The sequence below is a fragment of the Ananas comosus genome, linkage group 18, assembly GCF_001540865.1.
Source record: "Ananas comosus cultivar F153 linkage group 18, ASM154086v1, whole genome shotgun sequence".
NCBI classification, from domain to species: Eukaryota; Viridiplantae; Streptophyta; class Magnoliopsida; order Poales; family Bromeliaceae; genus Ananas; species Ananas comosus.
In genome coordinates this window covers 1,120,788-1,137,751 of record NC_033638.1, presented here as the reverse complement: position 1 = coordinate 1,137,751, position 16,964 = coordinate 1,120,788, and the positions used below count along the sequence as shown (strand labels likewise).

At 38.3% G+C, this 16,964-nt stretch overlaps 1 protein-coding gene across 1 annotated transcript in view; it reads right to left on the bottom strand.

Moving 5' to 3' along the window:
* LOC109723843 (transformation/transcription domain-associated protein-like) overlaps positions 1 to 15,629 on the bottom strand; it is a 38,864-nt gene extending 23,235 nt beyond the window's left edge. The window contains exons 1-13 of the mRNA XM_020252329.1: positions 15,321 to 15,629; positions 14,088 to 14,848; positions 13,852 to 13,977; positions 13,673 to 13,758; positions 7,650 to 7,758; positions 5,914 to 6,009; positions 5,670 to 5,732; positions 5,490 to 5,549; positions 5,232 to 5,300; positions 4,029 to 4,110; positions 2,451 to 2,503; positions 2,285 to 2,377; positions 973 to 2,202 (exon numbers count right to left, since the gene is read on the bottom strand). Of these exons, the coding sequence (XP_020107918.1) occupies positions 973 to 2,202; positions 2,285 to 2,377; positions 2,451 to 2,503; positions 4,029 to 4,110; positions 5,232 to 5,300; positions 5,490 to 5,549; positions 5,670 to 5,732; positions 5,914 to 6,009; positions 7,650 to 7,758; positions 13,673 to 13,758; positions 13,852 to 13,977; positions 14,088 to 14,848; positions 15,321 to 15,378 (2,886 nt within the window). The 5' untranslated portion in view covers positions 15,379 to 15,629. The remainder of the gene's footprint in view (positions 1 to 972; positions 2,203 to 2,284; positions 2,378 to 2,450; positions 2,504 to 4,028; positions 4,111 to 5,231; positions 5,301 to 5,489; positions 5,550 to 5,669; positions 5,733 to 5,913; positions 6,010 to 7,649; positions 7,759 to 13,672; positions 13,759 to 13,851; positions 13,978 to 14,087; positions 14,849 to 15,320) is intronic.

Below are 16,964 nucleotides of genomic sequence, written 5' to 3'. Positions count from 1 at the left end.
TTTACGGCATTTTCTTCAACACAAGAAGGTCAGCTAAACCAGCTTATTAAAGAAACAGGAATTTCCTAGCACCTCCGCCATCTTTTCTCTAGATGACAAGTGCATTCCTAGTTGCAAGTTAAGAACAAGATGCCCAAATATCAAGTAATTTCACTTTTCCTTTGGCAATAGGGAGTCACCTAGAGCACAACTAAGAGCGGGTACGACTCCAAAAGAACCAACAAATTCTCATGACTGGATACAACAAACTGTTAGCCCTCAATAAATAGTATCAGAATCATTACCAAAATGAACCTAAGAAAGGGCTTTCCACAGAGTCTAAAGCAACAATATTACTTGCCTTCGTGCTTGCAGCTTTAGGTCATGCAAGCAGGAAGCAAACCCTCAAAAAATCCTTCTGAAACAGAAAGAGTCTAAAGGAGAGAAATAATAGATGAGAGCATTCGATTTTTAGAGTTATGTGTATGGCTAAGCCACCAAAGAGCAATAATATTGAAGAGCCAAATAGAACAAGGTGACACAAATAGAATATATTGAGTGTGACTCAATAAAATCGTACTTCCTCAAGCTAGCTATGTACAGATACATGCAAAATCTTTCTTTCCACAATTAGTTAATTGCTCACAGCAACATTTTTCAAAAATCAATAATGTACACAGACGATTTTTTCCTGACTACACAAGCAACCAAAGAATGTATGAAACCATAAGATTTCATGCTTTATTTTGTACAGTCAGATTTACATTTACTGAGAATTGAAATTACCACAATATATTGAACCAATACATCTCAGACCCATCATGACTGACATTGGAAGGATTTAGTGACGATAAAAGGAAAGAATTAAACATACTTTCACTAGAGTTATACACCATTATTCCACATAAACAATGTTTAGCTACATTATTCAGAAAATTAACTCCACTCTTAATGTCAAGAGTAAAAAAAATAATAATAACAAACTGAACTGACCTTCATATCTGAAGTTTCTGTACGACGAGATGAAGGATCTACAGAAGAAATTAATAATGACCCAAGCATACCAGGCATGACTCCCTCACCTGTCACATTTCCACGTAAATTCAGCAGCGACACCAAGCAGACTCGAAGAAACTTAAGAGCCTGCTTCTTGTAGAAAGCATCCATGCCACCACTCTGCATGACAGCAGCCACAGCAAGGTGTATGAAACGGTCCAGAGGCACTAAAAATGGTGTCGAAGGTTCGAATGTGAGAATCAAGCGAAGCCCATGTTCAGGATTTTCTTTGCATTCAAGAGCAAGGGGTTCCTTAAGAAATCGTCTGTTCCGGCCACCAAGCTTACCTAACAACTGCAAGGCCTTTGTACCCCACGGGTAAGGTAAGGGCCTTAAGTGAGACCAGAGGGCAAGAATAACCTCGGACATAACATTCGCCATACTTGGCTCCAAAAAGTCAGGGTTCAGACTGTCAATCCAGAACTCAAGTGTCCGTAGACCTAAACTCACAAGATCGCCACTTCCTTTAAGAGCCAAAACTAACGGCTTCATGAGACGAGGAATGTGGGGAAGCAAGGAACTCAACCGAGCAGGCAAAGTTAGGCAAAGCTCTATGGTGAGGTCCCTCATATCTTCACCTGTAGGCCCCTCAAGCATCGATAGCAACATATTCAAACAGGGCTGGAGGGATGGTATGAGATCACGCAGCAGGGTATCAAACTTTGCACCATTCAGTGAACGAAACATATTGCGAAGAAGATGCATATAACCAAGAGGCTTTTCAACTTCAGTAGCATTCTTCATGCAAGCCTCCATTATTACAGGTATGTGAGGTTGCAAAATTCGTTCGCACTCTGTTGAAGCCTTGGCAGCAGCAATAAATAAGAACCTGAATAGCTGTAAGACAAGTTTTGCTGCTGGTGTGTCTGGCTGCTTTAGAGCATCGAGTTTACTGCTAACAAGAAAATTGATCAGAACATCTGTAAATGGCCTTAAGACCTTCGGAGCTTGCAGAAGGGTGGAAAATATGTGAAGCAACTGAGTATTTGTTATCATGCAATCAAACAGTTCTGGCATACACAATGAGAACATGTCCATTAAGTCTCGTGGTTCCATTATAGCCAATATCTGCGAAAAGTACTGCAACATGTCCCTATCTTCATCTTTTTCCTTAAAGAGAGCCAAGCAGTGAACGCCACTCTTTAGAACACCTGAAGCTTTGCGAACCTAACAGAAGTGGCATACAATTAAACAAGTAGGAAACCTAGCAATAAAAAAAAATGAAGACAAAGAATTTAAGCTCTGTTACCTCATCCTCCCGCAGTCCTTTAAAGGGAAGTGGCATATTGGAAGATGGGGAAATCTGAACTTGCTGATGCACACCATGTGATGGTGGAGAGACCTGAAGAAAAACTTACATATAAGATAATAAGAATATCAAAACCACAAACTTAAACAGGAAAAATTATATAAACCTGTGGGCGCGACATATGGGCATTGGTGATGCTCCAGATAATTGTTTTCATTCCTGCAGCAAGATAGTTGATAATAATTATAGAACAATCACATCAACTGCGAACAATCACATCAACCTACAAATTATAGAACAATCACATCAACTGCACATCTAAAGCCATGCAAGCACCTTCTCACAACTCTAATGAAACATGAGGAAATATATGTGAAATCCCTTAAAAAAAAGTAGGTAAAAATGCAAAAAACTTACCTGAACTATGGACCATTTTGAAACGAATACCCAAACTTACAAAATTTTGATTTTACTACCCAACCTTTCAATTTGTTTGATTTGAATAATTCAACGGCATTTTTACTTTAAAATTTAAATGCATTGTTTATTTTTACAGATTAATTGATATACTTCATGCAATACTCGCAACTATAAAATCATGAAAATAAGAAATTAGCTTAAATTTAAAAGTCAAAATGTCATTGACTAACTCAAATCAAACAAATTGAAAGGTTGGGTAGTAAAATCAATTTTTTAAAGGCCGGATATTAGATTCAAAATGGTCCATCGTTCACGTAAGTCCTATATATTTTTTTACCAAAAATTTAATCAGCGATTCAGTATATATGCCATTTACTCATGTGTAAAATACATGTACCATCTGATTTCCCAAAAAGTTTAGCATAAAGTTTTCAAAGGGCTATATATGCAGGTTTTTGAAAGAATAGTCTTCAAGATTTATAATTGAAAAGCTCTACATTCTTTCCAGCGCCAACCAGAAGCAAACAGCCCATTTGATGGCAAGACTTAAGTCCTCAGGAAGCTAGGTAACCACAATCGACAGATACATAACAACAAAATATTGAACTTAATTGTCATGCTAAAGAAATTTCTGGGCATGCAATAAGTCAATAACTTCATTAAATAGAACGACCATCATTAAATGAGATATCCACACAATAAAGGAAGATTGCAGGTCATTGAACCAAGGTTTTAAATGCCCGCCGGCACGGACCGTATCCACCGTGCCGTACCATACCAACAAGATACTAGCACGATACAGACCCCGTGCCGATGGCACAGCTCAAAACCTTCTATTCTTTAAATTAGTAAGTAATTTCCTCAACAAAGTTCAAAAGATGTGATAAAAAGACATAATAAATAGTTAGAATATTTTGTTGTTAAAGAAAATAAATATTTCATACTATTATGTGTCGGCACACAAGAATTTTTTTTGACCAGCACGCATCGGCACGGCACGGCTCGGTACGCACAGTGCCGTACCGTGTCGGCAAATTTCCGGCACGACCCCGTGTCACGGCACTTAAATCCTTGCATTGAACCATCACAAAAAATTTGTTTACTGATAGTTAAACATTTTATAGCCAAATAGAAAACACGTGCAGCACAGAACAAAAAATATATCACAACCTTAGATCAAATAAAATGAAGAGTTCCAAAAACCTAAACCATAGAAAAGTTTATAAGTGAAAATCCATAGTATAAAAATATGACTTGCAAATTGGCAAAACAAAATTAAGTTTCCATCTTTCTATAACAATTCTAAAAGCTATATCATCAGTACCCATAACGAGAGTCTTTATGAGATTTTTGTAATCATTTACTTCCTTAGAATGTTCCAATGGGGCTTGTAAATTGAGAACAGCCTGCAAAAGAATGTGCGAGTTTAAGTCACCAAAGGACTCAAAAGGATCGTAAAAGAAAATGGGGAAAAAATTTACAATAAATACTCAAGAAAGCTATACAGCAAGAATGGACAAACAAAGAAATGTGGATAAAAAAAATGAAGAAATACATTAAATCAGCAAAGCCTACCAATGACCAAGTAATGATTTCCAGCTTCTTTCAGCAATGGGGTTTTATACAGCAGCTATCTACAGTTCATATTGCAACAAAAAGTTCACAACTAAGTTTACAAGTTCACTTGTGCCATGCTGGCAGTCCACTGTACATAGATAGCATTAAAACACAGAATGCTACACTAACAATGAGTTAGCTAATAGATGCTGGCAGCCCTCCGAATTGAATGAGAACCCCTTATTTTGGGACTAGTTCGGTAGCTAAAACATAGTCTAGATGCGGAAGTTCTTTTAAGCACAATTTTTTGTCAGCGTATTCAGTAGCTCCGAGAAAGTAAGAACAAAATTATCTGTCCGCTACATAAAATTATTAAATGGCCATTAAGACTGGAAATTGCCCACTTGGTGATTGAGAAGTCTCTAACGCCAAACTAAGCCAAAAAGGCTCCCGGTAACCCAACAATGATTAGAAGAAGAACACCAAAGTTATCAGATATAATCCCCAAGAAAAAAGAAGAAAATTACAGATCAGAAAACAGAGGTGGTGTAGTTCAGGACAGAAATTTACAATTTAGTTATTCAATGATGGATAATCACTAGAAGTAATCTGGAGGCACAAAAAAGTCACTGTATAGCCAATATACAGATTAACAGCTTTCAAGAATCCAAATTATTAGTCTAGAAATTGGAGAAATTGGAGATCTATAGGTTCAAAAGTCAAAGGAAACAAAAGAACACATTAGACCTTCAAATCAAGTTATTCTATCATATGGATCTAATACATACGGATCTAATACATCGTAGCTAAACAATTGTGGATGTTATCATGGTTTACTATTTGTTACAAGTGCCATGCACCGCAACAATGTCTACTCAGTTGGCCACCTCGGATTAGGCTATTTTGAGTTTATTTTCAAAACAAGCCAAAAGAAAATCATATTATTGACAATCCCAACAGAACAAGGCACCTGTATGGGAACTTCAAGTTTCATCCTCAAATTGGAACGCTCTTTCCCTTCCTCGCCTTCTTCAAGAAGCTATTGCCCCAAAAAAAAGAAAAAAATGGCAGTACGTTACACAAAAGTTCATTATTATGGATGAAAATTGAGAACATGTTTAGGACCTAACAAATGGCATCAAAAACGAATAAGATTGCAGAAAAGAGATGTATACAAAAGGCAGCTGTGGAAAGCATGGCGGATATCCCAATGGGCCCAGATATATACCTGAGGGATTGTACGCTTGAAAGTTCCAAATTTACCAACAAAAGCATCCAAAATGCGTCCCTGAAGATGGAAGCAAAAGAGTTCAGTGTCTCACTACTTGATTATGAAATAAAAAAGAACTATATAATCTTGATTCAATTAAACAATGTTCCACAGTAGTACTGTAGTAAAGATTGCTACCAATAAAATCCGCGCTTCATCCATGCTTGCTTGGTCAACACCTTTGTCGTATATAGGCTCCACCTAATAATAACAAAGGAAAAATAAAAATAGAAATGAAATAAGAAAACTTTTTATACTTCATCTAATCTCATAATCACCCATGTTCAACTAATGTGCATTCTACGTATAAACCAAAACAAAGAAAAACAGCACCCGTGACATTACAAGTAGATTTAGTTTATTTAACCAAAAAAAGGCACACCAGATTAAGCATCAGACGAGCACAAGTTGTATGAATGACAAGGGTCAAGGACGAATCATGCATGTTTCTTGAGAACAAATAGATAATCCGAGACAACTGCATAGAAATAAAGTTTCGTTAGTCTTCATAGACATTAGAACATAAAAAGGCCAGAGTTATATCATGATTCATGATAGTTAAACAGTTAAAGGAAATATAATCACTTTTTATGCAGCATGCAGTAGACAGTTAAAGGAAGTATAATCACTTTTTATGCAGCATGCAGTAGACAGTTATAGGAAGTATAATCACTTTTTATGCAGCATGCAGTAGACAATAATATAGAAGAAATGGTTCTCTTCTATCACAATGGCTGGTGGTTTAGACTATTGAGTAGCTAATCTGATCTCTTGTAGCTCTAAGAAAATGCATCTTCTCTATTAAAAACATGATGTTTTATACAATGAGAAGGAAATCTAGTATAAGTTATGTAAATAACTGTTTATGCAGAAGTGCAGCTTGCATGATTGGGATGTGTATATATTGGGGACTGCATCGGTGGGGTATTGAAGGGTTCGGTAGTTGTAATGGTGGTTAGGGGAGTAATTGATGAAACCTTGCATATGTCACAATTCATAGCTTTTAGCATGGTGCAAGTTTATGTGATACAACGAATAAAAAATGCATTATTCTTGTTGGCATCTTTTATTTGTTTTCCATCTAGCATTATTATTTTATCTCTTTACTAATCCATTCTTTAAATTTAATGTAACAAAGTCTTGGTAATATATGTTTCTCATGTCCAGTATGTGATCATAAATTTTATAATATATAACTTTGCAAACTTAAGTTTGAACCTGCATCCAGTTAATTAACAAAAATAAATCTGGCATGGCCAAGAATTAATGCATGCCAAATGCATTCTGTAGCCCTTTTTCTTGTAGCTTTAATTGAAAATAATATGAACTATATTTTCTTTGATTGACCATTTTGTGGCCCAAATTTCAGTTACGACATAAGATATGAAATCTCCTGCAAATGAGATCTCCACAGAAGAGACCTATTAAGAGCCGTGGAGTTACTGGCTGACACAGTAGGTATTTTAGTTGTCAGTGGGGCTGCTGGATTATCTTTCAACTGTATCACCCACTTCTAGTGCAGTTCAGGGATCGATAAAATTTTACAGATCATTTTCCATCCTCAATTGGTTTCCTTTTCCAATTAGTTTAGATCAAGGTTTTAAGTGCCCGTCGGTACGGGCCGTATCCACCGTGCCAACAAGATACTGGCACGATACAGACCCCGTGCCGATGGTACAATTCAAAACCCTCTATTCTTTAAATTAGTAAGTAATTTCCTCAATAAAATTCAAAAGATATGATAAAAAGACATAATAAATAGTTAGAATATTTTATTGCTAAAGAAAATAAATATTTCATGCTATTATGTGTCGGCACACAAGAAGTTTTTTGACCGGCACGCATCGGCAAGACTCGGCACGCACCGTGCCGTACCGTGCCAGCAAGTTTCCAGCACGACCCCGTGCCACGGTACTTAAATCCTTGGTTTAGATTTAGATTTCAGATTTATTTGTCTTTTTTGGTAATTTGTTTTGAGATCAAATCTCTAAAAATGAGAGAGAACTGCTTTAGGCTCAAGACTAGAAGTAGGGTTTAGACTTTTAGACTAATACAAACAAGGCCGAAGACCTAAGGCAAGCATAATATAAACAATCAAACATGGAATTAAAGGATAACCTGAGGAAGGGAAAGGTCTCCTCGAACATAATGAACCATCTCTGCAAGAAGACTGTAAGCCAGCGGTCTTAATGTCTCAATACAAACTCGACCTGTGCCAATCAGAACCCTAATAACAAAAAAAGGAACCCATATTATTAATACAAAGCACAAGGAAATGCAGATTTACAACTCAAAAGTATCACAAGAGAAGAATTGAAAAAACATCAAGCATAGCATATATTATTCACTAAAGAAAAGTAATTGAACAAGTAAGAAGATACCAGTAACCAATACTCAGCTGCAAATTAGCATTTTAAGATTTGATTAGGGGTAGGCATGTGACCGAAAGAAGCACAAAAACAAAACCAAACTAACAATTTAGTTCCACTGGGTCAGTTTGTGGTTGTAAGTGGTTTACGCGTAGTTTGGTACTATGGTGACTAAAAACACTATTTTTATACTATAAAAAGCCTAAAATATTCAAAAGCGCTTATAATTTTTCCTCCTCCAATGTTTAAAAATAGCAGTTGCGACCGCTGCCGGAGAAGCATGTGGCTACATGCTTCTTGAGTAGTGGTTGCAACCGCAATTTTATAATGTAAAAAAAAGTGCTTTCAATCAGCCATATTACCAAACAAAGCATTATTTTTTAGTTTGAGAACTTCTCAAGATGACAGTTTTGATTTGGTTTTCGGTTGAATATTTAAAAAACGAACTCAAACGAAAAAATCAAAGTGAAAGTGTACAGTTGATCATGCGTAGATATTTATATTTATATGTGTACATATATGCACATGTACATATGAATAGAGTATAAATAGTGTTATGTATATGCAAATATCAATATGTTAACACTAAGCTATCACTTAATTCACCGAGTCAACTCAAAAAGTGAACTTGATAAATCATACCAGTTGAACCAATCAAATCAGTAAACTATACAATCCATTTTCAATAATCCAAGTATTCCAAACAATAAATTGAACGGAAACCAAGCTGAAATTTTCAGTTTGGTTCGGTACGGTTTGTCACACCATCTGATTGTTTTGGTTTCAATTTTCTGACACCAATTAAGATCGGATCGTTTCCGATTTATCATGTAACCCAAAGCATACCAAACCAGACCCATCCCTAAATTAAATGACATTTGATGCTTGTCCAAAGTTGTCCAGATATCATATTATCTAGCTATGATTTACGATCAATTACATTAAGCCATGACAAAAGAAATAAAATTTACTCAGGCATGTCTATTTCCATCTTGGTGTCCAGGGATTATACAATAGTTGTCCTTGGGCAGCACCTATGCTGCAACCTCTAAGGTGATCGACCTACCTATCACAAAATTTGAATTATTCACGCAAAAAATCTGCATTTACCAAATTTTCTTCTCATTAGAAGGAAAAAACAAAAACCTAGCAGCAGAGCAACCTAAAGAATTAAATTTAGATTGTCAAATACAAGGAATTAAGTGCCGCCCGTGCCATACGGCAAGGGGCTGTGCCGTACCGTGCCCNAGCGCAAGGTTTTAAGTGCCCGTCGGCACGGGCCGTATCCACCATGCCGTACCGTGCCAACAAGATACCGGCACGATACAGACCCCGTGCCGATGGCACAGCTCAAAACCCTCTATTCTTTAAATTAGTAAGTAATTTCCTCAATAAAGTTCAAAAGATGTGATAAAAAGATATAATAAATAGTTAGAATATTTTGTTGCTAAAGAAAATAAATATTTCATGCTATTATGTGTCGGCGCACAAGAATTTTTTTGACTAGCATGCATCGACACGACTCGGCACACACCATGCCGGCAAGTTTCCGGCACTACCCCGTGTCACGGCACTTAAATCCTTGGGTCTCAGACCCCCCCTCTATCTCGCGGCACGCACATGCGTGCCGCTCGAGACAACGCGGCACGCAGGTGCGTGCCGGCGGCACATACCGTGCGTGTCGCCCTTTTTTTTTACTTTTTGGCTTTTTGTTTTTGCCTTTTTCTTTTTTCTTTTGTTCTCTGGGGTATCGAGCGCCCCCTATATTGTCATTTTTTTTCACTTTGTTGTCTTTTTTTCAACTTTTTTTTTACTTTTTGGCCGATGCCTTTTTTTTAACTTCTTATTTATCAATACAGGAGTAAATTTTTAATTGACATATCCAATCCATACTGTGGGAGGCTATTGGCCCGAGCCCCCCACTTCCACCACAGACATCCTTTTTTTTTTTTGCAAAATTTTTTGTCAAAATTTGTCGCACCGCGAAGCTTTCGGTGAATCTGGGGAGCAAAAATCGATCTCCTAAACAAAGTTTGATCATATATTTTTAAAAAGAATAAAAGAACAAAAAATATGGATGAAATATCGGGAATATATGACTTTCTCACAATACCAGCAATACTTATATCAACATTGTCAAATAAATCTTATATCTGCAGATGACAATATACCATATAATCAAGCGCGATGATCTATGTGGAATTAAGCAGTAATCTCTATGTAAAGATGTAATTTAAATAATTATTGTACTTGTGAATTTTATTATTGTATTTTAATTTCTATTCTACGTCAGGTATAGTTGTACTTTACTTATAAAAAGCTTACATGCATGTTAATTGATGAGTATAGTAAGGTATACATAGTAAATATTCATAATTATTTATTTAAATCTTTCAAAATAATGTTATAAGAGTTTATTAAAAGAAAAAAAACTAAAATAAGTCCGTGCCAAAGCGTACCAGTAGGAGGTCATGCGTATCTATCGGCACGCAAGCATGCCACGTGTCGGCACGCAAGCGTGCCTGTGTCGTACCATGCCAGAGACATAACGGCACGCCCCCGTACCACGGCACTTTAAACCTTGGTCAAATATGAAATATGTCTATTTTAAAAAAATTAGTTCTCATTCTTATATATCCTGTCCAGCAAATACGATACGGTTGAAAAAAGAACAAGATGCTGATCATGATTCACTACTAAAGTACATAGTACACTACAAAGCAAACCACAACAACGAAATCAAACAGTGGTTGTTATAGGCAGTGATTTAAAAGGCGCGCCTCGGGCGCGCGCCTAGGCACCTAGGCTCTAGGCGAGATCGCTCGCGCCTAGGCAGCTCCCAGGCGGGCGACCTCGCCCAGGCGCGCGCCTCTTGCGCCTAGGCGCTCGCCTTTACTGAGGCGCAAGGCGCGCCTGATGCCAAAAAAAAAAAAAAAAAGAAAAAAAAGAAGCCCTAAGTTGATCGAACTCCCTCCCTGAGTCCTCCGCTCGAGCAACCATCCGCCATCTTCGCTCTCTNAGTAAAAAAAAAAAAAAAAAAGAAAAAAAAGAAGCCCTAAGTTGATCGAACTCCCTCCCTGAGTCCTCCGCTCGAGCAACCATCCGCCATCTTCGCTCTCTCTCCTTCTCGCTGGCTCTCCACGGCTCGAGCAAGCAGCCAAGCGGCCCAAGCATCACCTCTATCTCTCTCTTTCTCTCTCACTCTCTGAGGTTCAACCCCGAGCAAGCAGCCAAGCATCTTCTCTCTCTCTTTCTCTTTCTCACTAACTCTCTGAGGTTCAACCCAGAGCAAGCCTGGGCGACGTGCGATCTCTTTCCCTCCCACAATGGTTTTTAATTTCTCTTCCTCTCTCACTCTACAGTCTCTACCTCACGTTTTTTTTTTCTTGTAAACACTAAACAGAGAAAGGGCTTTCTCTGTTTTTTTTTTTAAATAGTAGATACACTCTTTCTCTCTCTCTGTTTTTTTTTCTTTTTTTGTATAAAAGAAAACACTTAGCTTTCTCTATTTTTTTTTTATAAACTGTTTTCTGTTTTTTTTTTTAACAGTAAAGCCTTGCGCCTCAAAAAAAAAAAACTATTATTCTCTCTTTATAGACAAAATAAAATAAAAAGATAAAATAAAGCTGAATACATGCTTAGCTTCCATTACTTTTTCTAGCGTTAAAATAAAAAAGATATGTTTTAAGTTGTTATGGAGCTTCATAAGATCAGATACAAGACATTGATCGAGAATGAGTTTAATAATTCTCTTGAAAAGAAGAATTTATCTAACCATTTAAAAAGTTTTAGGAGATCTAATTGTCAAAATTAAAAGTTTAGGAGCCCACTTGCTGTTTGGAAGCGAAAAACTGAAGAGTAAAGAGTTTATGAGTTTCACGAACTCGACTTCGCTCCTTATTTGATCGAAATCGAGAGGCTTTCTCTGTTTTTTTTTAAGAATAAACTGTTTTCGATTTTTTTTTAAACAGTAAAGACTTTGTTTTTTCTATTTTTTTTCTTTTTTTTTAACCAGAAAACACTGTTTTCTGTTTTTTTTTTTAACAGTAAAGACTGTTTTCTTTTCCATATTTGTAGAGTGCCAACTTGCTGTTGAATTTCTTGAATGGATTCATAAAATATCTATTGTGTAATATGATTTTTAAAGAGTATTCATTGCCCTTTAATAATTGTTAAAAAGTATATTTGTTTATTTCAAGTGTGCGCCTCACCTCTCTCAGGCGCGCGCCTGCGCCTTGCGCCTAGGCTCTAACAGCCTTTTGCACCTTGATGCACCTTGGGCTTTTTAAAAGACTGGTTACAGGCAAGGGCATAGGACCAAAAGCAATCAGATCAGAAAGAAATAACACACATCCTGGCCACCTAAGCAACACGGTACACACTATTTCCTCTGCGCACTATTTCCTCCAATGCAATAGACTTGGTCTACTAGCTGCATCTAGACAGCTGCCAGGCCAATTGGGCATCCTATTTGGCAATATAGCATTCTTCCGAATGATAGACCAAATAAACATATTGTTTAGGTATGTTTAGGTCCATATAAATAATCCAGTTGCTTAAACTATGTTATCTTTGGATAACAACTGCTTAGGCAATTAGGCACCCACTAATGAACATTTTGGCATGCTTAGGCCCACATAGATGTTGTTGTTGCTTTAACTTAGTTTCCCAGGGGCGTTAAGCATCTGCCTGCATGATTGAGCCACAGAAAAACAGTGCTTTCTTATTTTTAGGTCCGTGTGAATTTTATAGTTGCTTTAACTTTATTTTCATCACTAATTGCATGTTCTAGTGTTGGACATTCATTGTATTTGACTAATTAGTCTATTAATGAATAAATAGAGACAACCATACACATATAGTTCTGCTCCTCATTTCGAGTAGACATATATTTGTTTTCATGCTTTATTCTGTTTGGGTACATATCTAACGGCTGATTTGATGATTCAACTATTCTATAACAAAAGAGTTAAAAAGTTCTGCATATTTGTCATATTTGTCACATATGAAACTTGAAACCATTCTTGTAATGGATGTTCCACCTATTCAAGCCAAGACAAATAGGAATTTGTATGACTATATTCAATATTCATACAATTTCACAGCCAGACTGCCTCGGCTACAACAAGGTTTGTCTCGCATGACTTGGGCCAAACAGATTATCCAATGGACTTACGTCAAATCACAATAGACAAACAAACACTCAGTAAAACAGATAAGCTGATATGTTAAATCACAACTTTGCAGGTCCCAAGTGACATGAATATCATTGCCTTATCTTTTCAAGATACTATTATGAACCCTCTCCATACGAGTTTAAAGGATAGGTGAATAATAATTTCCCTGTTATTACCATCCAACATGATAATGCAAGCCGTTTGACCGCCAGTTTTAGCCAGTAAAGGTTATAATAAAATCCAGTCAAAGGTTATAATAAAATGACAACCTAATCTATATCATGTCTTGGGCAGACTTTTTGACAGCAAAAATAGAAATTGACAAAGTATTGCAGCACAATGCAAAAAAGCCGCGGCAGAAATTATAGTTCCATGAATACAAATCTTCCACGAATACAATTCTTCTACCTAATTTCAGAACAAATAATTAATCAAGGAGGCCTCTTAATGTTACAGGCCTGGAACCAATGCAGTCATAGTGATAACACAAATTCTTAACTTGCAAAGGTAGCAAGGAAAGGGGATCGCCTTCTATCATCAAGCATGATCGGAATATACAAAATTAAAAAAAACAAACTCTATCACAAAAGAGTACCTCTCTTCTAGAAGAGTGTCAATCAAAGGAAACAATCCCCGTCTAAAGTCCGAGTTGAGGACATGCTTCAATGCTATCAGCAGTTCCTAAGACCACACACGACGTAAGAAGCACTTGTCAGTCGAAAAGCACAAAGCAAACAAATAAATTAGCCAAATGCAATGTCGCCAAACCCTCACCTTTCTGATGGAGACAGAGTCAGGACACGTAACCAACAAGTTTACAATGCTCTTGCAGATACTGTCCTCATGAGACCTGATGTAGTCGGCGTAACTCTTCAGCAAGTATGTCAAGAATGATAGCGTCTGATCATACAAAAGAACCAAAAAAAAAAAAAGAGCAAAATGAGAAATTCAAGTCGATTCACCACCCAAGCCAACAAGAACTAAAAGACGAGGCACTGCACTTCATATACCTTAACCTGTGCACCTTTCAACTCAATGAACTGGGTCTTGAGATGGGCCGGAACCTTGTCAGGTCCCGGGATGGAGATTGCGGTAACCATGAGAGGCAAGAGGTAGGGTATGTTAGTCTGTACAAGCTTAGTATAAAGCTGGAAGAGGAACATCACAACAAGGGGGCTCTCTGTGACGATCTTGAACGACCGGGTGCTAGGGTTGAGCTGTGCAGACCCAATGAACGGCCCGATCAACCCAGGCCCGCCACCATCGTCCCCACCAGGTATGATGCTAGAGTTAGTGGGATTAGAACTGCTAGGGGGATTAGGGTTACTAGGGTTCGGGTTAGGGTTGGGATTGTTAAAGAAGTGGTTGACGGTGGCGGGGAAGTTGCGGTAGATGTTGCAGACAAAGTCGAGGAAGGGCTGGACCTCAGATTCAACAGTGGGGCGGAAGTTGCGGAGGAGGTCGAATATGATGCGAATGGAGATGAGGGCATTGTCCTCATTGTCGTGGGTGAGTACATGAAGGGAGAGCTTGAGAAGGTCCTGAACAAAAGGGCGGAGCACCTCGCTGTGGGGGAGGCGGTTGAGGATCTCCACCACGACATTGCGGAGCTTGTGCTCTGCGCTCTCTGCCCACTGCGGCGTCGTCAGCTGCTCCAGGATCGCGGAGAACGCCCGGAAGTAGCATTTCAGAAAGTTCAGGTACTCCGACGTGTGCGCAATCTCCAGGTTGTCCCGCACCTCCATCACCATCTGCAGCCGCACCTGCGCAGCTGCATCCGCCCATCCCCAAAACACCAAAAAGCAAATCGAATCACACAGATGATTCCAAAACTAAAACTATCAGTATCAAGTCAGAGAAAAAGAGGATATGGATGCGCTATTGCATCCACCAAACCCAAATCACATAGACAATTCCAAAACCTCAGAGACAATTCCAAAACCTAAACCTTTAGGTCCAATAAAACATCAATACTAAGCTCATCGCCAAGAGCATCCCAACAGCCAAATCGAATCACATACAAAATTCCAAAACCATCAGATTTTCTGAACGGAAATCAAGATTAAGAACGCATGTTTCCCAACAAAACCAAATCGACTCACATAAGCAATCTCAAAAACCAAAAAAAGGGTCTAAAACGACATCAAAATCAAGATCAGCATCAAGGAAACCATTCAAACCATCAGATTACACGGAAATTGAGATCAAAAAACGAGAATGAGGAAGAGGGAGAGAGAGCGTACGGAGATCGGGCTCGATGAGGCGCTGGGCGTGTTGCTCGTAGTTGAGGATGGGCGCCATGGCGGAGGGAAACCCTACCTAGGGTTTAAGAAGGCGGAGGAGGAAGGGGATGAGGATGAGTCGTCGTCGTCTTCGTCGTCGTCGTCGTCTTGGTTAGGGTTTTGGTTTTCTCTCTCCTCGCCGAGCTCCTCCTCCCGAGAGGGAGAGGAAGCGTCGCACCTGTTCGAGGAGTGCGGGGTTTCGAGTGGGGAAGAGGAAAGGGGACGGGGAGAGCCGAGGTTTATACAGAGAGAGAGAGGGTCGGGGACTCGGGGCATTTGGTTGTATAAGTGATCGGAAAATTATGATCAGGGAGTCCCTAACCTTTGCTACTCTTTTTTCTTTTGATCCCTCTCTTCTCTAAAAATTAAATTAATTGCGCAGTTTGTCACAAACCTTTACCTTCTTCTCACTTTGCTCCCTAGGCAGGGTTTGGATTGGGGAGAAGGGGGGAATAACCTCTTATCCCCTTTAGGGTACATTTGGTTCGAGTTATCCTGACAGGATTACAGGCAATCCTGCCAGCATAACTGTATTTAGCTAATCCGCTATGTAATCTAGTCGTTAATATAGCATTACAAATAGAGCAGGATTACATCAAAAATATTAACGGGAGGGGGGTCGTGAATCTTGCATTACTGAAATCCGTTAATACTACATATTATGTAAAATGACAATTTTACCCTCCAATAACCCCAAATCTAATTAGCAGCATTATTTTCATCTCTCTCGCCTTCCCCCTCTCTCTCGCACGCCGCTTTCTCTCGCTCTCTCTCTCTCGCACGTCTCTCTCTTTCTCTATCTCTATCTCTATCTCTATCTCTTTCTCTCTCTCGCACGAACACCTATCTTCTATTGCGTCGTCCTCCCAGGTCTTCCCTCCATTCGTCATTTCCGCAAAAAATAATATTCAAATAACTACAATAAGGGCAATTTTGGAAAAAACTATACTTTTATGTCAGGATTACTAAATTTTATAAACTGAACCAATCGTATTAATGCTATAAACACTGTAATCTAGTATTACATTACTGCATTAAACCCAACGTGCTAATGCAGCATCAATAGTAATCTCACGCCGAAATCCAAGATACCTGGATATGTCGAGATACTTTGTAATATTACATAACTCAAACCAAACGGGCCCTTATACCCAAATGCAAATTTTTTTACTGGAGAATGGTAGTTCTCGGTACCTGAAATAACCCGGTAAAACTATCCCTACTAACACCTCTATTTTCTATATATAACTATCAACTATTTTTCTTATTCCCTATTATCTATTCAAACGCTATTTTTCTTATCCCCAGGAACAACCGAATTTTCATCCAAACGCTATTTTTTTTATCCCCATACTTGTATCTATCTCTGTAATTACTAGTTGTTGCTTATACCCGAACCAAACGCTACTCTTCTCTTGCGATCATCTTGATCTTACACATGGTATTAACTATCTCTATTGGAGCATCGAACATCTTTAGTATCATATCGGACGTGCCACCATGCTCTTCTAATAACTTAAAAATGTAAGAGTCGAGACTAATCGAAGGCCTACGAAATCATAACCATCATGACTATATAAGTAGACGGATTTTAATTGGAGTTAA